Consider the following 24167-nt stretch of genomic DNA (forward strand, 5'->3'; position numbering starts at 1 on the left):
AAGGAAGGACAAAATTTGCCAGGATAGTTAGTTAACATAAATATACACAGTTGAAAGTTTGTATGGGCCACGGAGAAAAAGATTGCAAATATTATGAAAGAAAACATTACTTCATTTTTTAAAAGAAATGATAGTATTTTAAGATTACAGACTGACTAAAAATTCTGACTCAAAAATAAACCATTGCTATTGCATTCTTCAATCAAATAATGTTAATGATGATTTCTCATATAAATATTTGCTCGTCGAAATAAAATATGGAAAAGTTCTTTACCATATGTTTGTTGTATCATCAACGACACGTGAATGTTTAATATTTTATCGTAAGTAGCAACACTTCGCTCGCGCTTTTGCATTGGATTAACTACCCAGGGTCCTAGATTTCAAGGTTCATTTTCACATGCAGCTGCCACTTTCTATAACATTTAGTTATTTTAAAATTTAAACAGTTGGTATTATCCTTTTGCAGAATTATTTATCTGCTAATTGCTATGTTGTTAGTATTTTTAGTATAAATTAGTACTCATATTTATAAAATAATATTGTTGTACAGGAAGGTGATTTAATCGGTATAGCGGGCAATCACTGGAATGGATTCGGACGAGGGACCAATAAAAGAACTAATCAGGTGAGTTATACTTTCCTTATATTTTTTCATTAGGACTTTATTAATATAATTCATGGTGACTGTCTTAAAATCAAATTTTTGTAAATACTAAATATTAAAAACAATAATATTTTATATGAAGTCGGTTAAAAAATATACAATTCTATTGCATCAACGCCGTCTATTAGAATACCATAAGAACAGTGGTTAACCAATGTAACTAAGATTATTTTGTAACATATTAAATGATTCAATAATTCTCTATTTTTTTTAAATTGAAAGCAACCGTAATAAAAATGATAACATATTTATATGTTCGAATGAAGCAAAATAATATTTTGTATCTATTTCAGAACGGCCTAATCCCATGGTACAAAACAGCTGATCATTTAGTGCTCTACCCGTTCCCAGAGTACAAGCAGGTAGACAAAGAACGACGGAACGACTTATAGGGAGATGTTCATTAGTACAGTCGGCGATAAAATTGCTTTTAATTAAATAATGTATTTATTATGAAATGATAATATGCAGTGAGATTATTAATTTAATTGTATCTGTATTTGCTTGGTGGTATTTTAAAATGTATCAGTAATGTTTGTATCAATGTTTATTCTGTAATAATTGAAGAAAATAATATACTTTTGTATCCAGGAATCGTATTTAAATGGTAAGTTTTAATTGTATTGGAATACATTTTAAACGCATTTTAACGGATTTTTAAATTTTAAATGGCTTGAAATTAACAGTAATTTGTATACGCACATCATTTTGATATAAAATAAGTTTAAACCAACAAATGTACAATTTTATAAAGGTTCACTAGATAATTATTAAGCTTAAACATAAATATAATAGTGAAGTATTTTGTCGCCGACTGTACATGTAGCCGATTAAACCCAACTTGTTGTTAATATTATTAAATATTGAATTTATTCGGATAAGACTTAGCTGTAATTGCTGCAAATAAAATAAGTAATTTATGTGTATGCAAAAAGCATTTAATGAAATTTTAAATCAGTTTTTTACAACGTGACGATAATACTATGTATGTGATTTATAGGTGTATGTAGTTCATGTTGCCAGACACACGCTTTACCTTCAGAAAGTATCACATTTGAAAATAATATATTAGCCTTTTTTTGATAACTCATAAACACTATTTTTATATATGTAAAATAGGTATATATTTTATTATATGTAAAAAGGTGTAGATAGGTTACCAACACTACATTAGATCTTCAAACACGGCACACTAACGCATACACGACTATGACGTCAAAGTGAGATGGCATGATTCACCTGTTGTGAGTGAAAAAGAGACAACTGAAGTAAAATGTGGCTAATTAGCCACTTTTTGACGTTTCTCTTGTGGAGCTTGTCTACACTTTGTTTTCTACCACAAGTAGGTGTTAAACAAAAAATCTCACGACAATTTACCCTTTCGATGTTTCTGACTACTTCTAGGTTGTTAAATACAAATTTTACATCAATCACAAGTAACTCTGTATAAAGATTATCTTTTACAATCATTTACTTTTGTTTAATATAGCTTTAGGACGTTAATCAATTGTAACTTTTCCATTTAACATCTTAAACCCTGGAAAATGCACTTAAAATGGTTTATAAACGGCTTTAATGATTTCGATGTAGTTTTGTTAATTTGCAAAATATAGTCTCCATTATACATATAGCAATATGTATTTTTTATAACAAACACAATCTTGAAAAATATGCGAAAAATATATTGCTATTTCATTCACACTCATATCTCACACAATCTTTTTTCTCTTTCTTTTTGTCATATGACGTATTCATCGCTTTAAGACCAATAAGTCGTTATTGCCTTATGTAGATTTAAATTAATGTTATATGTATTATGTTATTATTATGTATTTTAGAGGATTTTCACATTTTCATTATGTAGCTAATGTTTTTGAATCATGTTTAATTTTAGTTTATATTGTATACATATATAGTTTAAAAATGTTAGCTTTGATTTGCATTGTGTATATTTTCAAAATATTGAAAAACATACAAAAACTGAATGTTAAATGTTTTAAAAATCGGTAATTGAATATTACAGTTATTTTTTCTTTCATAAATAATACATAATGCAAATTAAATAATGAATTTGAGTGTGATACGTTAATGTAGTGGCAAATGTAGTTGTGTGAGTGTATTCGTATTATTTCACATTTACATTTGTAGTGTATAAATCACAAATAATAATTTAAGGCGAAGTCGTCATTCGGTGCACGTATTTTAGTTTAATTATAAGATCGTTTCTCAATTCAAAGAATCGAATCTCACCCGTTCCAATTTTGAACTACATTCCATAGTCAAAATGTAGAATTCCATATTTAAATTTCCAAATCTGATTAGAATCTTAAAGAAACTCATGTTTTGTAAACCTCTTTCAGTAGAAAGAGAGCAAATATCTATTTATTTCCTAGGGACGTTTATTAACTTTATTATTTTAACAAACTAACAAATGATAGCATTTTTTGTATAGCTTCCTAATTTAGTAGTATATTTTTTTTCTAGAATAACAATAATTTACCAAGTCGCAAAATATATGTATATAACATAAAAAAAATCGTGTTTTAAACCGTATTTGAGCTCAATGATCTGCATTTTGAGATTTTTAGGAATTAATGCGTCGCCTTAAGTAAGCGATAGCAGAATATTTGTTCATATTTTTTATTATTTATGTTATAAAAAAATAATTGAAATATGAATTGTTTAATCATGTTTTAAAAATTATTGTTTTTGTAATTATTGACAAGATAGTCAGTTTTACAATGTCTAGATGTGTTTGTTTAGCCGGTCAGATAGATAGATATTATCTATCTATCTATTAGATAATCTAAACAGAGAATAACATAAAGCTTTTGACCATAGTGTATACATTTTGTCATACAATTTTATAAACTGTTGGTTATTTTATCTGACAGATGAGTTAAACAGAAGCCTAATCAGAAATTGTGTAACCGGCCGTTAATATTATATAATCTTTCAATAGAATCCAACATTACTCTGCATCTGCAATGTATTTACGTTTTATTTAACGAAATATAAACTAGACTCACAAACGCCTTTTAAGAGGACGTCTAAAAGTGTCCGAGCAACATTGAAATAAACATCTTATTTCTTGACAGTAATGTTCAAAGTCTATTAAATCAATGAATCAGAAACTCTGCCGAATATAGGCAAAGGCAGAGTTTTGCATCTGACAGTTTTTGACCGTGATTGTGATTCTAGTTGCTTATTATACCTTAATAACGTATTTTTGAAGTGAAACTTCTTTATCGGGGTTGGAAAAAAAATTTAGTGTAACATTTTTTAGTTACGCGTGACATTTTTCCGTTACGCGCCATCTTTTTCTTATCCCTACCACACGTGATTCGACGTATTTCTGTAAAGTTGCATATAGTATTTTTTTTTTTTAAAAATAAGGTCATAAAGAAGTTTCACTTCTTACTGTGTACACTAGTACACGCACACATTTTTTTTCTTCATTTAAAAAATATGTAGAGATGAAATCTTGCAAGTGAGACAAACAATGTAAGAGGGTATTTAAATAATGCACATATTGTCATAATAGTGATAATTATTATTTATTATTGTATGGAAATAATCTCGTATAGTCGAATATAACTTTTAGTGGGACTGGGTAAAAACAAAAACTCAAACATAGAAAAAATGCATGGGCCTATACTCAATTTTTTTTTGGTTCTGTGAATAATATTTAGTTACGTATTCTTAGTGTGTGTTCGTTATCTGTTTCCATTTTGTCGTTAAAAAAAAAGAAGTAATAAATCAAATTAAATCATTTAATACAGCGATATCATACGTTCATAAGTTTTTAAATGAATTATAAGTCGAGGAAAAATCAATTTCTTGAAACTTCAATCAATTTTCAATATTTCAATTATGATGAGTATACTTTTTTTAGATTATACTTTTGCATGATTAGTAATACCACTTGTATTATGTTTTATGTGCCAATTTTTTTGTATCATTATTAAATAATCACGTTCATTTAAATCATTCATATAATATTTAAAGGGTAATTGTTAATTTTGTGTACTTTCTGTTATGATATTAATTGTTTGTTTATAGTTTTATATAATTATAGTAGGTAAATAACTAGTGTCCGACCGAAACTGGTTTCCAGGCCGAAACCGAAACCGAAACCGAATGTTCGGCCGTGGCTTCAGTTTCGGCCGAAACCGAAACCGAAACCGAAACTCACGTGGTCAAGTATGAAATTTCTAAAAATACTGAACTTTGGTGCATTTTACCTATTATTTTGCCTTAATTAGGGCATGAAATGAAAACATAGTATATTAAATTTGTTGTAATCATTTATCTTCTTCTTTATATATAAAAATGAATCGCAAAATGTGTTGGTAAGCGCATAACTCGAGAACGGCTGAACCGATTTCGATAATTCTTTTTTTATTATATTCCTTGAAGTACGAGGATGGTTCTTATGTAGAGAAAACGTAAACATGTACCACGGGCGAAGCCGGGGCGGACCGCTAGTTTAATATAAAATAAAAAAATAATATTTTTCAAATCAAATCTAATAATAACAATTTTAATTTTTATTACTTTTTCAAATTAAGTTCTCAGTAAAATCAGTCATCTAAATCAAATCAATAATTGTTACTGTTACTTTAAATACTTAAGTTTTGGTATTTTGAGATCTTTCTCTTTATTAAAGAGTCTTTAATACTTTGGATTGGTATTTGTACTTAGAAGACTTTAGAAGAATAATCAGTCTCTTTTAGGTACCTCTTATATAAAAATAATAATTATTAATTACTATTACACCCAGTTCCAATCTCAACATAGATAATCAAAAATTGTTTCCACCAGCGTGGGTCAACCAACGTTTTGACAGCGTCCGTCAAAGCGTTGCCGAGGAAAACGAAGTTAGGCGAGCGTGAACGTGTGTGAACTAAGTTCACTGAACTTGCGAAATAAGTTTCGGTTTCGGCAAAAGTTTCGGCCGATTTTGGCCGAAACCGAAACTGCGGCCGAAACTTGATTTTTGGCCGAAACTCGGCCGAAACCGAAACCGAAACCGAAAGTTCGGTCGGACACTATAAATAACCCAGTCTTGCGTCGAATTAATCGTATAACCTCAGCCTTATAGCAGTGATGTATACATTTTTACTGAACGTTAATGTTACGAAGTTTAATAACTGTCGAATATGGACCTAAACTGTGTGTATATAGCTTTATATTGTATTAATGTATATAAAATGAAAGTAATATATAAGTATTTTAAGCTATTCTGTGTTTTATTTCCATTTTATATTTAAAATACATCGAGGAAAATACCTCGGACCTACTACTGTTGCCTAATCAAGGGACTGATTTAAAAGGTCTGAAAAAACATTTTCGTTCTGCTGTGCTAAAATATTACTAAGTGGTCATACATCAACAGACAGATCGAACTAAAGGATCCAGTACCTAATTATTTTGCAATGTGACCACTTTAAAGCTCTCTGTGAAGCCTTGTTGAATCTATATTATTTTACTCACAGATTTAAAGATCAAGATAACGAATTATCAGCTATAATGAAAAAGTAAAAGTAGAAAACTACACTATTCTTATCGACCTATTTATTCCTGTAAATTTTTCATTTCATGTTGAAATCCTATACGAGGAAACGAGTATCATATATTTTAATTAAGCTAGTATCGAAAATAAACATGAAATTGATAACATACAGAATCAAATAATTCGTTAAAGCTTTATTAAGCTTAGGTAAGTGATAGGAACAAAAACTAATTTATACTCAAATACATTCACCAAAATTGGTATTTACCTGCCGTTTAATCGTAATTGAGCGCTTTTACAGTAACTAACAAGTTTTTAAGTATAAAGTATGCAATTTTAATAATTCATACGATTAAGAATTTCAATATAGCAATGTACGGACGCGGATATTGAGTCATATATTGCTATTTACGGTGAAATAGTTTTGGCTCATTTAATTGGCGATTTTTAATTGTCAAATGAATTACTATTTCACTTCTAATTATTTTTAAAAACAACAAATGTGGACACAGCCGATGACTATGAAGAAAACCTAAACAATTTTTTTTTATCAAAAGTAAACTACGATAAGTACATAACTAGTTTTCTATTATTTAATTAGCAGTTAACACAAACATGAATCGTCTTTACATTTTTAAAGAGCTTATATACAAAAGCATTTAAAAATTCAGCGACAGTTGAATGAAGGCTATAAATAGGCTAATTAAGAAAGGAGGGCATCTACATTGTGTTAAAATGTTTTTACATCGCGATCGGTTTAAAGAAATCACGGAAACTGGGTCAAGTTGCATTCGCTTTTCGAGATATTAATCTGTGGTGACGTTGGGGCTGCGAGAAACGCGTTTTTGTGTTATTATTTATTTAAGAAGTTTGAGGTTCTGTTTTAATGTTAATTTTAATCGTTTTCTTATTGGATTAAATTATACCTCAGTCTTAAAGCAAAGTATAGACCACGTATAGACTATCTATTATGAAATTATGTTCGATACAGGTTTTATATTTTGTACTGTATCAATTCATCTTTTATATTCAAGTAATTTAAATGTTAATGGTTATTGTACCTGAGTACAATAAATGATTATTATGTATTATAATATATAACTATGTATTAATAAATTTTTCATATTTCGGAAATTCGGTTTGTATGATGGGCAATCACGCAAAGAATAAACTTAACGTAATTATTTATTACTTATTTCAATATTATAATTAGTGTTAAAAATTATTGTTGGTAATCATGCGATATTAATTTAAGGCATCTGAGTTTATGGTTTGCATTTCTTTCTTATTTAGAATTTCAGTATTTTTCGTTTTGCAATTTTGAACCAATCTTACATTTAAAGTGAAATTTCATGTAGTTTTTTTTTCAGGGATAAGTTTTCATAAGCATAACATAATTACATTTCAATTAAATTCAACATCTTCCAAGGTAAGTACCTACCAATATAAGATAATTATAATATTAATTATTGCAAAATCAATAATATCTCCACATAATTCACACGGCGTTTTATTGCTTTTATTTTTATTGACCGCTCGTCCCCAAATCAGCTCTCTTTATAGCCATGTAAAAGTCTCGGCGAAAGTAGTTTCTCTCAGTCAAGTTCAATAACACAGCATAACAGTACCGGGTAGCGAGCAGTCGTGTTGATAACCGTTTGAAAGCATATGCAAAATTTGCATTCATTTTTCAAAAGGCGCTAAGAATTTGCACCGTGGCGTCCTTTATGGAGCAATAATGAAGAATATTATTATATTTGTGATAATATCGTGTATTATGCCGATTGTGGTACCGGCTAAATACGTTTTGCCGAAATGGAAGAAACAGGTGAGTTTCAATAGTTTTAATATTATGTTAATAATTAATCAACAAACCAAAATTATAAGTAGGAATAACTATGTTTGAAAGAACTTGCAATTTAGATAGATTAGATATTTTATTATGATAAGATATTAAATTTTAAAATAAAATCCTCCTCCTTTTTTTTGAAGTCGGTTAATAAGTAGATGTTGAAAATACGAGCAACATATAAAGATTTTATAAGATTAAATGCTCTAATTTTTTGTATAAAAATATGTTATAAATTATAAGAAATAATTGCATAGCACATACTTTGCACTTTTAAATAAGCTGCAATTTTCTTATTTCATGGAAAGGAAATCAAATTTAATTCGTGTTATCCGTGTTAGTAGTTTTCCGGTGTTACATTTGAAATCTTGTAGATAATATGTAAATGAATTCAAGTTGAAAGGAAATACGTGTATGGTGAAACATTTTCAGTTTTTTACTGATGTCCTAACATAAATTAGTTACTTTCCAAGGACCAAGAAACGCGTAGACTTCAAAGAATTAATTATTAACTGTTACTGTTTATTTAGTAAATACTAAATTTGTTTAGTTGAACGCTTAATCTCAGGAACCATGGTTCCGATTTGAAAAAATAATCTGTTCGACATTGAGGAAGGCTCTAAGCTACGTATCATCAATCACCAATAGGAGCGGAGTATTGCGGGTAAAACCGCGGGGCACAGTTAGTAAATAATAATTAAATACACCGTTTTCCTCAATCCGGCTCCTCTCTGGATAAACGGCTTTCCAACAGTTATGTGGTCGATATAAATTATAAGTAATTATAGGTCATAAGAATTGCCCTAGTTAAGTTTTTAAAATTTCAGTAAAATTTTCAATTATTTCATTATAATAGAGATTTTTATTCACATATTCCGTATTTTTACATAATACGCATTATTCAAATTAACACAGATTCTACATTATTGTGTAGATTTTGATATAAAATGGTAGAATTTGCTTACTTAGTTATTTATTTTACCGATTGTATAATAAAATTTTCAATATTTCGCATACCTAATCGATCGAATATATGGTATTGTGATATCATACGTTATATAAAACAATTGTTATAATAAATTCTGATCAGGTGCATCAGCCCAAAAATGGATTAAGGATAACTTTCGATTCTGTTACACGTACAACAATCGAAAGTAAAACTGTTTGTTTGTTTGATAACAATACCAAAATAAGAACGTTTAAAAATATCTTTATAGGTATCTTTATTTTTCGATGTTGTGGAAACTTAAGTTATCAGAAATATCACTCGAGCGTCAATAAACTGTTATAAATTTTAATTCAAAATATATTTTTTGTTGATTAGTTACTAGATACCTATAGGTATAGAAACTGCTTACCTACTTAAAAGTTACCTGAAATAATAACCCATGTATTAAGAAGTTTATAAACACTAAACATGAAGAATAAAAAAAAACTCTATATTTTCATGAAAATTATTGCTGTGAACTTTGTGGGTATTTATGAGAGGAATATTAATTAAGATTTTGCATAGCAAATAGAGATTAATACTACATATCAATATTTAATAATGTAGCATTTACATATTTTTTTTAATCGAAAGAAATGTGATGTTATTAAAAATATTTGCAAGCTAAGCTCCTGTCAAAAAAACAGCTTACACAAAGGTATTTCGTGTTTCGCCTTTAAACACGCAAAAGTCCAACACAACAATTTCGTTGCATATCTCGTATAACCACAAAGCATATGCAAATTAACATGCATTTTGTCACCTTAGCACATTTTGATCGTCGAATGTTTGCGTTATTTTCTCCTTACTCCGGCATACTTTCTCGCGCTTTCTCAAGATATTAGAAAGTAGTGACTCAACGTCCTGATAGGATGAAAGGAGTATCATTTTTAAATGAATAAGAATACGTCTTTGTTATGTTTGAATAGCATTCGTGATAAATGTTCTCTTCTTTTAAAGCTCTACTATTTTAGTCACGACTCTTGTTTTGTTTGCAAGCGTGTTTGTTAAGATTGGACCTGGGTAATTAATGTTTCGAAAACTAATAATACAAGTTTTTAATAACTGCAGTTATACATTTTTATGATACATGTCAGATATAATTACTCAGTAATTGATACGTATTTTGTACTTTAATTGATACGTAGTGTTACTAACCATACTGGCAAATAGTTCTATTCAATTTAACTGACTTCATAATTAAAACAATATAGGTAGGTATGTCTTATCACGGTCACAATCATTTAGGCAACAGGACAAAAACATAATTAAGTAAAAGAAAGCCATGCTATAAAAATATGTACATAGTACTGGATATAATATATCCTACAATATGTTATTATATGTAAGTAATAAAGTTATATTTATTTTTTTAAAGTAATTTGTGCCAATAACTACTTATAATAAAAATAAACAAATAACTGTAATCTCCACACTTTAAAGTAAATAATTTAATCCAGTTTATGATCTAGAATTCCCACAAATAAGGAAATCTATAAGAGAATCTTTAAAGGAGTTTTTCTATACCCAAACACGTATTTTCTCAGCTAAAATTTCGTTCGATATATCGAGATCTAGGATAGTATTTCGCAACTGTTTGCGTTTGCATGTCATTAATATATAATCGATTTAATCACATGAATTCATTGGACTGTTGATCTAATTACCCACCTGTGTGCTTTTTTGTTTGTATCAGTAACTACATGTAAGCATGTTTCTCACTTATCGAAGCTTGAAAGTCTCAGTTTTTGTATGTTGTTGTGTATGTTTCCTTCTTGTTATGTAAATTGTACTGCAAGTTGCGACGTATACTACTCTCAATATAATTAATATCATGCATGCATTTCAATGATATCTCAATGTTGAATACAAAGTAACTTTTCTAAGCGCACTGGACCTATATATAGAAAAATTAGGTCGTCAAACAAATTACTTTATCTATTTACATTTGTTATCAAACCACTTTATTATCAGTAACTTCACCTGAAATATACCCAACTACTGTTTCAAACCTCAACCATTGTGCTAAACCATGTCTTGTTTTTCTATGTCATATTGCATGCACACCATTTTACCAAGTTATTTCATTGGTACGCAGAATGTTATTACTATACTTTCTAGCACAAAAATAAAGTTCACCTCAGAATGGAAACCTAAACTTTCTTCTTGCACGAATCAACCTACTATACTTACACATACATGTCCCTAACCAAACTGTTTTGCACGCTGTTAACGCACAATGTACTGTAGCCGTCCACTGTGGCTCTATACGAGAAGAGTGTTCAGGCCTGCGAGCTGCCAGCAGTGCAGAGCGAGCACAGCCACTACGTGTGTGATGATAAGGGGGAGCCGAAGTGCCTGCCTGGGTGGCAAGGGGATCTGTGTGATGTGCCCATTTGTAGGAAGGGCTGCGATCCGTTGCAAGGCAAGTATCTTTATGTATTTAATTGTGTTATGATGATAATAATTGATAGTGTTATCTTCTGCAAATGAATTGAAAGAAAAACCAATCTGAAGAAATCAAAATACTAAACCTTATCGTAAATTGGCTCAGTCCGGTAATATTTAAAGATAATGTAATAAAGTGTAGCTTTCTACTGACGGAAGAATGATCAAAATTAGTTAAGCTCTCGAGTTTCTCTATTACAAGCATACGAAAAAAATTCAGTCATTGTTCTAAGAAGAGAAAGTGTCGATGTAGATAGCATGAAACCTGTTGTAATTGTTCTGAAAATCATCATGATTTATTTTATTTACTGAAAAACTACAGGATATCTCGAATTAGTGTGTTCCTTATTAATATAAGCATTATTACAGGATACTGCAAGCGGCCGGGAGAATGTCGCTGCAAACTAGGTTTCTATGGAGAGAGGTGCAACAAATGCATACCGTTACCTGGCTGTCAGCACGGGTACTGCAATGTGTCCTTTGAGTGCATTTGCCGGGAAGGATGGGATGGAATCTTCTGCTCTGAACGTAAGTTGATTCAATTCTAAGTATGTAAGTAATAGGTATAAATTACATTTATGTTTAGAAACTCTATGATCAGAAAGATAAAAATTGCAAATTAATTTTTGCTATTTGGTTTTTTATTATCTACTAGCGGTCCGCCCCGGCTTCGCCCGTGGTACATATTTACGTTTTCTCTACATAAGAACCATCCTCGTACTTCAATGAATATAATAGAAAAGAATTATCGAAATCGGTTCAGCCGTTCACACGTGATGCCATGACAACGCGAAACGGGTGCAGACCCGCCGCCTTTTTATAGCTCCCGCCGCGAAGCGCGTCGAACGCGGCAATTGATACACAAAAATAATCCTTATGGCTGCATGATTCTGTATTCACGCGCGATGACTTATAGCGTATTTCATGTATAACTTTGGTGTTTCTACACCGATTTACATGATTCTTTTACTATAACCTGCCCAGGAGTATGAAGAATAATTGTGGCAAATTTGGTTAAAATCCGTCGTGTAGTTTTTGTTTCTATAACGAATATACAGACAGACAGACAGACAGACAGACAGACAGACAGACAGACAAAAATTTTACTGATTGCATTTTTGGCATCAGTAGCGATCCCTTATCACCCCTTCATAGCTTTTTTTTAAATATATTTCATGTACAGAATTGGCCTCTCTACAGATTTATTATAAGTATAGATAGATTGTGATTACTGAATTTACAAACCAATTTTAGCACCATGTCCAAATCAATAACTCCTTAAGATCTGTTTTATTTGCATGTTGAAAGAAAGAAAGAAAAAACGTTTGCTCCTACTATTACTTTAGTAATTAAGTAGTTTTTTCTTATTGCCTCCTAAACATAATATATTAGAAAAGTATACCCTACAACAAATAGCTCTTGTTTCTTTCCAACCTAGCAACATAGAATTATGACATGTATAACAAAGACTTTCTTATTTCCAGCCATGTGCCGCTCCGACTGCCACGCCACGCGCGGGTTCTGCGAGTCCCCCGGCGAGTGCCGCTGCCGACTCGGCTGGGCGGGCCCCACGTGCCGCGCCTGCCAGCCGCTGCCGGGCTGCCAGCATGGGTATTGTGACAAGCCGCTAGAGTGTAAATGCCTGCCTGGGTATACCGGATTGTTGTGTCAGACGCGTGAGTAGCCAAGTTTATTCCTACTAATTTTGTAATTGGTTTACTTAGACTTTGTTAACTCTATTGTTTGTTGTAAAGAAAGAATAACAGTTTAATAATCAATTATATTCCTTAATATTATTCAAATTCGAACGACATTAGCTGTATTTAACGCAATTCAGGCACGATGCCTGAATTGCGTTAAATACAGCTAAGTTTCGGCAATTATAACATGCATATTGCATACCTATATCTATTTAAAATTGACAAAAATACCTAAAACGCATATTTAATTAACTAGCATTTTTTAAGTCATCTAGACGAAATTCCGACCACTCAGTTATCGTGATTCTTATTTTTTTGTTTTCATACTTATAGGTTAGCAACGCAATAAAACACTCTATTTCCCATCATATTGTTTATTTTCTATTATACTATAGGTATTCTAAACCTTTTGCCCTAAAATAAACAAAAATTGCAGCAATCTGCGCACCCGGCTGCCACGGGGAGCGCGGCTACTGCAGACGGCCAGGCGAGTGCCGCTGCAAGGTCGGGTGGACGGGCGCCAACTGCGCGCAGTGCCATCGCTACCCGGGCTGCGTGCACGGCACCTGCAACCGGCCCTGGGAGTGCATCTGCAAGAAGGGCTGGGGCGGCATGCTGTGCGATGAAGGTGAAATATATTTCAGATAAAGCTCTATAAAAATTACCAGAAGATGATTTAGATAATAGTAATTCAAGAGCTTTTTAAGAAACTTTTCGGATAAAGTACCGCGATATGTTTACCTACATTAGTTAAACATATCGTTTTTGGATGAATCGTAACAACTCACGCAAACCCTAGCGATTGTATGGTAAATGGCTACTGTTTTTTTTATATTTGATATAATAATTATATCAAATTGAACTAAAACATATTAATACATGGTATGTTTAAATTTTACCTAAATTCTAACAAACTACAGATACATTCAATTTACGAGACTTAAACATAATTTATTAGCTGAGAAGAAATTACAAATTGTTAATTTCTTAGTCTTAACTTAACTATTTGATTAAAACATAAATCGCGTTTTATTACTTTAATTATGCGCTAGTGCTCTCATTCTTTTATAATTAATTACGTTAATTGATTGAGGTATTAACTGGTTTCAAAACATAGTCGTCAAGTAAAAAACCAATAAATGAAACTAGCTAGATTTTTTTATTTTTAACTAGCGGTCCGGCCCGGCTTCGCCCGTGGTACATATTTACGTTTTCTCTACATAAAAACCATCCTCGTACTTCAAGGAATATAATAAAAAAAAATTATCGAAATCGGTTCAGCCGTTCTCGAGTTATGCGCTTCCCAACACATTTTGCGATTCATTTATATATATTAAAGATTTATTTGTAAAAAAATCTTACAATTTCGAAAGTAAGGTACGTTAATTGTCTAGCTCTAGGTAAAATTCGTAAAAAAAAACAAGTTACATACATAAGACCTTTTTCAATGGAAATAATATCAATGAAATTAATTACCATGTTAAGCAGCTTTTATGGATAAATTAAATAGATCTCAGCTAGACCAGCCCATACATACTTTCAAATGAGAGCGGTGTTGCTTCGTACTTACATAACCATATAAAGAGCGATCATAATTATTGACAGCTGGACGCCATTTTGATGCGAAAATGGAGTAATTTCAATATTATCATAACTATCCCGTTTTCAATCATGTGAGAATTTATTTAAATGGCCACATAAATTCATATCATAGCATTTACCTAGACGTGAAAATTAGAAATACAACTCAAAGTATTTGATAAAATTGATTTAAAATGTAAAATAACCATTTTATAATTAAATTGAAAGTATTCTAAATACAAGAAAATCCTTTGTAATAAAACAATATTGATCGTTTCAGAACTAAATTACTGCGAAAACAATCCTGACACATGTAAAAACGGTGGGAAATGCCAGTCCCTAGAGTCCGGTGACGGCTTCTTCAGGTGTCAATGCCCTCCCGGAGTGAGCGGGAAACATTGCGAGAACGTTCCAGAAAGTAGCACTACTACTAACGTCACAGATACTGCTACAGAAGCTGCCACAGATAATGAAACTACTACAAAAGAAGACGAAGGCAGTGATGATAATGAGACTGAATAAGCTGTGACAATTATTCAGTTATAGGGTTTAGTGGAACAATATTAACTTATTTTTCTTTAAGAATCTGTTGAAGTCCCATATAACTTCTCACTAAAATTATTAGATATGGATTTGTAAACCGAAAACAGTCCATTCTAGAAAGTGAGCTATGTACAATATTTTAATATTTCCTATTTAATGCTGTTTATTGGTGCCATTGCATTGGTGACTAGTTTAAATTATTGATTCATCAAAGTGCATTTAAAAAATGTAGTATATCTTTGCTTTGAATTATATTTGATGATTTCCTATTTATTGTGTGTATGTAGAGCATTGTGTACGACATTTTGTAATAATGATTTAATAAATTTTGACTGACTTAAATTATTACTCACTGTAGTTTTAAGTATTTATTTGTAAATTATAAGATTTTTATAATAAACTAAGTATTTAAAATATATCTGTGTTTTTGTTACTTACCTCATTACACACGGTTCGAAATTTTTAAATTAATGTAGAATTTTTAAATAAGTTTAAGTAATAATAATTAATTATTATTGTTTGCTATGCCATTCCTAAGGATAAAGAATGTGTTTCTCTTAAAATTGTACCTAATAGTTGTATACGTAGTATATTATTATTAGTCTGTGCTAATAGATACACATAAATGAATATAAAACTTCATGTTTGTTCACTGTAAGCTAGTCTATTATTCTATCCACGATTTTACTCCGCAATAAACCTACCTGAAATCTCTTCTACATGATATAAAAAACAGCTTGATAAAATTGTTTTAACCTTATCTAACGACATAAAGTATTGATACGTAATCTAGTGCATACTTGAGAAACCTAGGCATCTGTAATGAAGCATGATTTAACTGATGTAAGATTACACGATTTTTACTAAGATTTTAATTCGATCTAGATCTAAGGTATGGAGTTGGAAGATATATGGCAAGTAAATGAATAAATTGTTCACACATCTGCCATCATACACATCTGAAATTGCTATCAATAATTTATTCAATAATTTGCTATCAATTTTCTAACAATTCTGTAATATGCATCATCTTTACACGTCTAATGAATTTGCTCCTAATCCTTTAATTATGTGTTGCTGCTTTTCAAATTAATATAAAAATAGTACAAATTCCTACTTTTCGATTCAGCCTATAGTCCTTTTACATTCATAGTTATTTTTAAAGAAACTTAAGCAGATTCATTGGATTAAATTTGGTCAGCTAAAAATAGGAAGCCCAGTGAATGCTAATGACTGCACTTACAATTTACTGTACCATAAAACCACATAACATAAACTCAGCCCTAGATCAAGATAACTAAATGTATTACTATACTACTACACGCTAGTCCCTAGTGGATAGCTCTACTTATGCGCAGTGCAGTCCCAATTCCACGTGAACTGACTGCGCCTTAATTGTGTACATTTTAGTTGTACAATTCAATACAATAAAACAGATATTTAATAACTTAGTAGCTGATCAAAAGACTATTCTCACATGCACTTCAACACTTAGTCACGCTCTCAAGACTCTACATTTGTATAAATGCAAGATTATCAGGGGCGCGGTCTATTAGTTTTTGCCATTAACGGCATCCGACCTGCCCTACTTGGCCTTTACAACTTTTTAAGCCAATCTCCAACCAAATTAGTCCGATTATGTTAAAACTTAAAGTAATCGAAAATTTAATCTTTTTTTCTGTTTACACTTGATTTGTTGAATAAATTTACGGTCAGGTTAGGTATTGGCCAAATGCAGTAACATATGCAAGGGAATTAAAACTAGAATTCTTAATAGTGACCGATATAAATCTTACATGATGTTTTTGCAGGTCGGAACGCAATTTATTAAAAATTTAAATTAATACACGGATTTAATATCTTCACACCATTTATTACGTTTGTACATAGCGGCATAATTTGCTGTTTGCGAGATTCAGAAACCAGTATGCAGGAGTCGAACATGTTTCGTTAGGAATTGGGTCACACACGCACTAGGAAAGGTTCTACACGATGACAGATAATGAAGATCTCGTAGAGAGGAATACCCAATCTTAAAAAAATTAGAACCGACTTTGGACTTCTTCTTTCTTGCAATTATTGTCTACTGTGTCGTGGTGAATATGCTATATATTGAAAAAACTGCACTGTAATGGTAATAAGTATATAAAATATATATTAATAATGTAGTCGTTTATCATAATATATGGTTCGAAGTGTAAGATCTTATATTCTTTCTGATATGACTAGTCCAAAATAAATAAATAAATAAAATAAATGATTATTTATTTATTTGCTATAATATACTTATTTATATCTTCGACACGAACGACTTTTTTTGTGTGATAAACATGATCTGAACTATTTAATACTATACTATATTGAACCTGCATTCTCGGCTTCTAGACTACAATACGTTGTGTGAATAATTATTGATATTATGAATTATAAACCATTGCTGTAAGGATGCATTATGGTTTCTTTAGTTTTCATGATCATAAGCAAGGTATTAGATGCTTTGAAATTCTTTAAACTACATAAAATTCTAAATCGGTCGTTTTGTAGATTGACTCCAATATCCAAATATACAAAACTTGTATCTTTATGATGTACTTACCATATTTCATATTAGAACCACTTAGAACATCAGATTTTTAGCTGTGTATATGTGCCGTATTTAAGTCAATATTTTGTAAACAGTTAACAAAATGCTTTAAATATTGCATTATTAACACTTAAATTGAAAAAAAAATAGACTATATTAACTTCATTATATTGAAAATACCGCATCAGTCGTAGTATTGATGCTACGCTTCATGACAATAGATTCGTCGTAGCGCTCTTCGCTCTACACGATTTAAAAGCTTACAACTGCGCTGTAGAATTAAACGATCATCTTTATATTTACGTTGCATAAAGTAATGAAAATGTTTAATTATGCTTAGTTTTTCTTGCATTTATATGTAATAATAATTTAATATGTTAAAGTAATTAAAGAAATAAGGAAGTATGAACACAATTTATTCTTCTAAATTATGCTCTATCATCTATATCTCCCAATTATGATTCCCAAAACATTCCTCCAACATGTACCAACAAAAATAAGTCCAGACGAACGTCACTAATACTAGACGCAGGTCAATAACTGTTACATTTAAGGCTCGGACCAGTACACGAAACATGAACTCACTTAAAGTATATAAAGCCTGAGAGCACACTCCTTGCAGCAGACTGATTACAAGCCGGCACACGGCGACAAATGTGATTCGATAGTATTAAGGATACATTTAAGAAATGGCAGCTATTCATTTATTTATGGTAAGTATTCATGGTGGACGGACTAACAGTTTCATCTGATGAGATGTTCCACATCGTTTGTGGAGGAGAAATTAGATCCTATTAACAATTTTTGGAACAGTTAATTCATAGAGTCATAATAACACTTTCTAAGCAAAAGCTTTTTTGACAATTTTTAATCGAGTTAATCATCGAAGTTATAAATAATAACACGTTCTAAGCAAAGGTTCTATTAACAATTTGTGTTAAAGTTGATCAGCAGAGTCATAATAACACCATTTATTGAGACACGCATTTAATATATAATTTTGATATAACAATGAATTTTAAGGTGTAAAAATATAATTCATGGTGTCGAATTCTTAGTTTTGATTGCTATTCGACTTTAATTTCCCAAAAAGTATATTATGTAACACAATCAAATGTTTACATTATGTGAAATAGCAAATTGTTATAATACATTGGTTCTATCGCTATTCATGGGAGGTAAAACTAAAATCCCTGGTCCCCAAATCAAAATATGTCAATTTTATTCATACCAATGCAATATAATAATCAGCAAGCAATAAATCATCAACATTTTAAACCCTGCAAAGTCTCAAACACGTAGTTAACCAATTATTCACTGTGTAATCTATTTCTCGGATGACAGTTCTAATTATAGAAAAATAAATACGACAGTTAATGAAACAACATATTTATGTCATACATGCCTAGGCATAACTGATGAAATAAACTCTAAAATCCTTAGTTTCGCAATATCCTTCGCGCGCCCGTAGCTGCATATAGCTGCCGGATGGTGCTTTAAAATTATGTGCGGACTTTTGCCCTAAATGCGTCATAGTCTAGTTACTCAATTTTAATAGGGCTTGTTTTTGTTATGTGTTTGTAAACTTTTCAAGTCGTAAACAAGTAATAGATATCTGCTTTGCTCTATAATAAGAAAAATATGAGGTGTAAATAATTGTTAGCGAATCGTAAGATAACCAAAAAGTTAAAACCTTTATCGAATAAGAAGACAATATTTTATACAATCGATAATTAGGCTATTTAGGCACTTAACGGTAGGTAAATGGAAATATACAAAGGAAACTATTTTTATCTTAAACAACGGCAAAATGAGTTTCAGCAAGGGTTAGGTGCCAATATTAGTTAGCTAAATTCTGCCACAAAAAAACACCTCGCCTTTTTAATTTAAGTAATAGTAAGTTTTAATTACTAAAAATATTTCCTATCGTGAGCTTAGATCTCTAATATTAAAAAAACAAACATTTTCAATTAAAAAGTCAGCTTACATATTACACAAGAGAGCTTACGTTTGTCAAATGTATATGAAACAACTTCATAAATTGGTAGACTACTTTAACGACATTTCTAGACCTTAAGGGCTAAGAAATATGACCACAGGGGTTCCGCGTAATATAACATTCTTGTACAATTAAAATTAATGAAATGTTTTTCTGCAATTAGATTACGGATGACGGTCATTATGGCGCTAAATTTTTGAAATTTGATTTCTTTAGCTGGTCAATTATTTAATATCATATTTGTATTTAGTGTTTTTTGTGAGTGTAACATTCTTTATAATTATATATAACCATTTGGGCACGTGTGTCGTAATTTATGCAATGTTGTGAATTTTGATTATAAAAGCTATGCAGTTTTTAGAGTAGGTAAGCTCTCCATTGTAGCAGTTTTCTCTGTAATCGTTAACTTAGTGGTTGTGAACTATTGTTTAAAGAAGAAAGAAAGTATGCACAGTTATAAAAAAATCACATTTTCAATTGAAAAAAATATAATATTATAAGAGATAGGTACGTCTAGGAAATCAATAGAATAGAAGTTTTATTTTAAAGGGCGTAGGTAATTAACATATTTTCAATACATCGGGTTTCGGCTTGCTGTAGCTATAAAGAACTCCGCATTGATTGATATATGATTATGCCGCACCTGCACAATATCAGACCTTACCCGGACCTCACCTTGACCTACGATTAGTGGTAGACATTGATCTATAAATACTAGCTTTATTTTTCATGAAATTTTAATATAACCATACTCAGTGTAATTGATTGCGCATTGAAACTAACAAATTCAGTTTTACGCTATGAGATCACTGGTTTGATAAAAATAAACCATTTTAATCGTTCTTAATGAATGAATAAATTAAATCTCTAATCATAATAACACACTGTTTTTCTATTTTCAGGTACTCCTCTTGGGGAGTACTCTATCACTGAGCAAGGAAATAGAACAGAAAAAAGTATCTGAACTATTAGAAAATGGAATCAAAGATGAACCATCTGGAAAGCCCGCGAAGAGAGGCATCTACTCCACGGGACACGGATACATCTCATCCGGTCCTGTCCTGTCTCACGGAATCGGTATTGGCGGTGGTTACGGCGGTGTAAGAATCGGCAGTGGTATTGGAATCGGCAGCGGCATTGCCGTCGGTAGCGGAATCGGCAGTGGAATCGCTGTCGGCAGTGGAATCGGTCTCGGAGGCGGTCTCGGAGGCGGTCTCGGAGGTGGTATCGCCGTCGGAGGACCCGGAATCGCCGTCGGTGGTGGAGCCATCGCTGCCGGACCAGCTGTAGCCGTCGCCGCCGCGCCCGCAGTCGCCGTCGCACCCGCCCCCGCCGTGCAAACATCAGTCTCAGTTCAACCCAACCCAGTCATCTTGCGCCAGGAAGTTCCCCGCTTCATCACAAGAACCATCACCCGTGACGTCCAAGTACCCGTCCAAGTGCCCGTGCAAGTACCCGTCGACCGTCCCGTCCCCGTTCCATACAGAGTGAACGTGCCCGTGCCAGTCGACAGGCCCGTGCCCGTCATCCACAAAGTCCCAGTTGAGGTCACTCGCCAAGTCCCAGTGTACTACGAGAGGAAAGTCCCGTACCCAGTCAAAGTACCCGTATCCGTGCCGGTGCCATACCCAGTGACGGTCGAGAAGCAGGTGGCCGTCGACCGCCCCGTGTACGTCGACCGTCAAGTGCCCGTGCCCTACCCCGTGCACGTCGACAGGCCAGTGAGCGTGCCCGTTCCCGTTCACGTGGACAGGCCCGTACCCGTTCCCCAGCCCGTAGTAGTTGACAGGCCAGTGGCCGTGCCCCAGCCCATCGTGGTCGACAGACACATCCCAGTAGCGACAGGCGCGATCGCCACCGGGTCCGCCATCGGCGGTGGCGTTATCGGCGGCGGCGTTATCAGCGGTGGAGTGATCAGCGGCGGCGCGATCAGTTCCGGCATCTCGTACGGCTCGGGCGTGTCGTACGGCTCCGGCATCTCCACCGGCATCGGCTATGGCGGCGGTCTCTACGGCCACGGCGGCTACGGGGGCTCGTACGGCTCGTACGGCATCTCCAGCATCGGCCACTCCATCCATTAGTTTAAGTTAAATTATGTCGGAATATATTCAGCATTATTAAATATACTGATTGAAACACCTGTTTATTTTTATTGAATTCTTTATTTAGAAAACATCTTGCGAACTCTTTGTACACTTAAGTTATTTTGTAAAGTATGTACTTATGCACTTTTTATGTTATTAAATTTATAGCTTTACATGCAGTATTTTATTTCTCTCTACTAGCTGTTGCCCGCGACTTCGTCCGCGATTCGGTCGTTTTTCGTCATTCGTCGTTTAAAAAAAATACCTACGTGACACTTTATTTTTGAATGTTCTTAATTGTCTCTTATAAAATTTAACTACATTAAAATTGAATACTCTGATAAGAAAATCTTAAAATCATCGAAAATCATAGACATCGAATATCTGAGGAAAACATGAATGAATGTGATTTAAATTCTACATTTCTTAGTAATTAAAATAATAATCTAAATTAAATGTAGATTAACAGTTTGAGCGCACCATTATAGAATATGTACCTAAGTAATAAATTACGTTAGTTTACATAGTAACTTTACTAAAAACACGACGACTTTCTTTCGCGCTCGGTACCACAAACTAAACATGTTTGTGGTACGTGGCCCGCGTCACTTTACCCCCCACGAGTTCCCCTCCGTTGCTATGCGAAAATACATTCGTCGCCCTACTGTAGGAAAAATTGTAATACTGCGGCCTGGGCGTTATAACACGCTCAGGGAATTCCTGAGTGCTGATAGACTTCCGTCTATCGGCATTTATACCAATTTTATATTAATATCACCATCTTGAGGAAAAGCTTCTAATGTCGATTTAAAACGCATATATACGGATTAACCTGATGAATTAACATGTTCTAAAATTGTGAAATGAGTTCAGTTTTAAATTCGAGAAATATTGATTTCTTGTATTCGATTATTCGTCGTAGTCGAATACAAAATATATTTAAAGAAACTTAGGTTGGCCTTCAGGCAAAAGGGATCCTATCAAATGATAAACTTGACCTTGTATCTTAAAAGTAAGAATGAAAGGAGCATCTAATAATTGTTGAGCACCAAAGGATCATTTAAAACGCAATACTATAAGAGCTAATATTGTCTAAGAACTGTTTAGATTGCACATGTTCCTCTAAAACTTAAAAGTAGTGATTTCAAAGGTTCCGGCGTATCTTCAAACGAAAGCCGACTCCTTACTCCACTTTAAAGCATTACAAAAAGAACATACTACGTTAATATCGCCTATACAGAAGATGATCTGTAATCAATTGTGAGGTTATAAGCAAACCCACTTTTATATTATTTTGTCGGACCACACCACCGAATTTGTAGATTGATCTTCTATGTTTACCTCTAAGTCATTAAGACTATGTCGAAATCTGTTTGCAATAAGACGGGCCTCTCGCTATTCGTCCGTTTAAAGAGGCCAATAGTTTCAATTCTTAATCTTTCATTAAACAAACTTATTAATCGTTCTTGTCTCAAATAATGGTAATATTCGCGTCCCTACTCTAGTCATTGCTTATGCTCATGTTCATCTTCGAGAGATCGAATAATATTATGGTGCACCCTATTATTTGTCAAACGGTCTTCATATTGAGTAAAAGTTTCAGAATTCTCGAGATAAAATATGACGATCGTGATCAGCTGTGAGACGTAATTCCCTCTCAGTGAGGGTTTCGGTCTCACGGGATAGTACAATATGCCATTTGCGATCAGCTGTGAGACGTTATATATACCCTCAGTGAAGGTTTCGGTCTCACAGGATAGTACATGCCGTTCGCGGTCAGCTGTGAGCCGCAATTCTCGTTGTGAAGCGGTTTCAGGTTCGGCATAACACATGTTGTTTTCGGTCAATAGTAAGCCTCTTATCTCTAACGATCCTTGAGAACTCTTATTTCTCATTTTCTTAACTTTGCTCGAATTTCGATATATAAAGATTTTTTAGGTGGCACTGATGCGGGTGAATAAAAATTAAAACGGACTAAGAGTGTTATAATCTCAACCATCATCATCAATACATATAATAAAATTGTGGAAAAGTGATGTCTGTACAATTAAAATATGTAGAAAAAAATTAGCAGGTGTTATTATTATCGAGAAATCGAGAGAAATCATTTTTTTCTCTTAAAAGCTCCCCCCCTCCCACTTCCCGAACTCCGATTGACCGTAATTTATTTTTCCTTACATTTTTATCATATCCTTTTCTAATGGGTTTC

General features: G+C 32.6%; 3 protein-coding genes and 1 long non-coding RNA gene across 7 annotated transcripts in view; 3 read left to right on the plus strand and 1 right to left on the minus strand.

The window, feature by feature from the left end:
• The window catches only part of FucT6 (alpha-(1,6)-fucosyltransferase 8), a 43426-nt gene extending 37516 nt beyond the window's left edge, over positions 1–5910 (plus strand). For 2 of the 3 annotated variants that reach the window (XM_089697554.1, XM_089697556.1), the window contains exons 12-14: positions 554–628; positions 961–4761; positions 5734–5910. In XM_089697554.1, the coding sequence (XP_089553680.1) occupies positions 554–628; positions 961–1059 (174 nt within the window). In that variant the 3' untranslated portion in view covers positions 1060–4761; positions 5734–5910. Of the gene's footprint in view, positions 1–553; positions 629–960; positions 4762–5706 lie in introns of all 3 variants that reach the window. The other variant, XM_089697555.1, reaches the window with a different exon arrangement.
• A 1870-nt stretch (positions 5911–7780) lies between these two features.
• LOC149487261 (uncharacterized) lies at positions 7781–15709 on the plus strand. 2 transcript variants are annotated; one of them, XM_089697582.1, is made up of 6 exons: positions 7781–8010; positions 11270–11444; positions 11837–11995; positions 12952–13143; positions 13604–13795; positions 15029–15709. In XM_089697582.1, exons 1-6 carry the CDS (start codon positions 7921–7923, stop codon positions 15268–15270), a joined length of 1050 nt encoding a protein of 349 aa, XP_089553708.1. In that variant the 5' UTR covers positions 7781–7920; the 3' UTR covers positions 15271–15709. The 2 variants fall into 2 exon arrangements, with proteins under 2 accessions (XP_089553708.1, XP_089553709.1); XM_089697583.1 differs by having other exon boundaries at positions 11306–11444.
• Positions 13577–16830, minus strand: LOC149487262 (uncharacterized). The gene is made up of 2 exons (XR_016315900.1): positions 15730–16830; positions 13577–13782 (listed from the first exon to the last, which is right to left on the minus strand). It is a non-coding gene; the product is annotated as an uncharacterized LOC149487262 (long non-coding RNA).
• Positions 16831–18430: 1600 nt separating this feature from the next.
• On the plus strand, positions 18431–22131 carry LOC149487263 (uncharacterized). Its single transcript, XM_089697557.1, has 2 exons — positions 18431–18588; positions 20777–22131. Exons 1-2 carry the CDS (start codon positions 18565–18567, stop codon positions 21953–21955), a joined length of 1203 nt encoding a protein of 400 aa, XP_089553683.1. The 5' UTR covers positions 18431–18564; the 3' UTR covers positions 21956–22131.
• Positions 22132–24167: the final 2036 nt, after the last annotated feature.

This window comes from Colias philodice, chromosome 7 (assembly GCF_061535455.1).
Source record: "Colias philodice isolate Cphi_HAF_F1 chromosome 7, ilColPhil1 Martin Lab GWU primary, whole genome shotgun sequence".
NCBI lineage: Eukaryota > Metazoa > Arthropoda > Insecta > Lepidoptera > Pieridae > Colias > Colias philodice.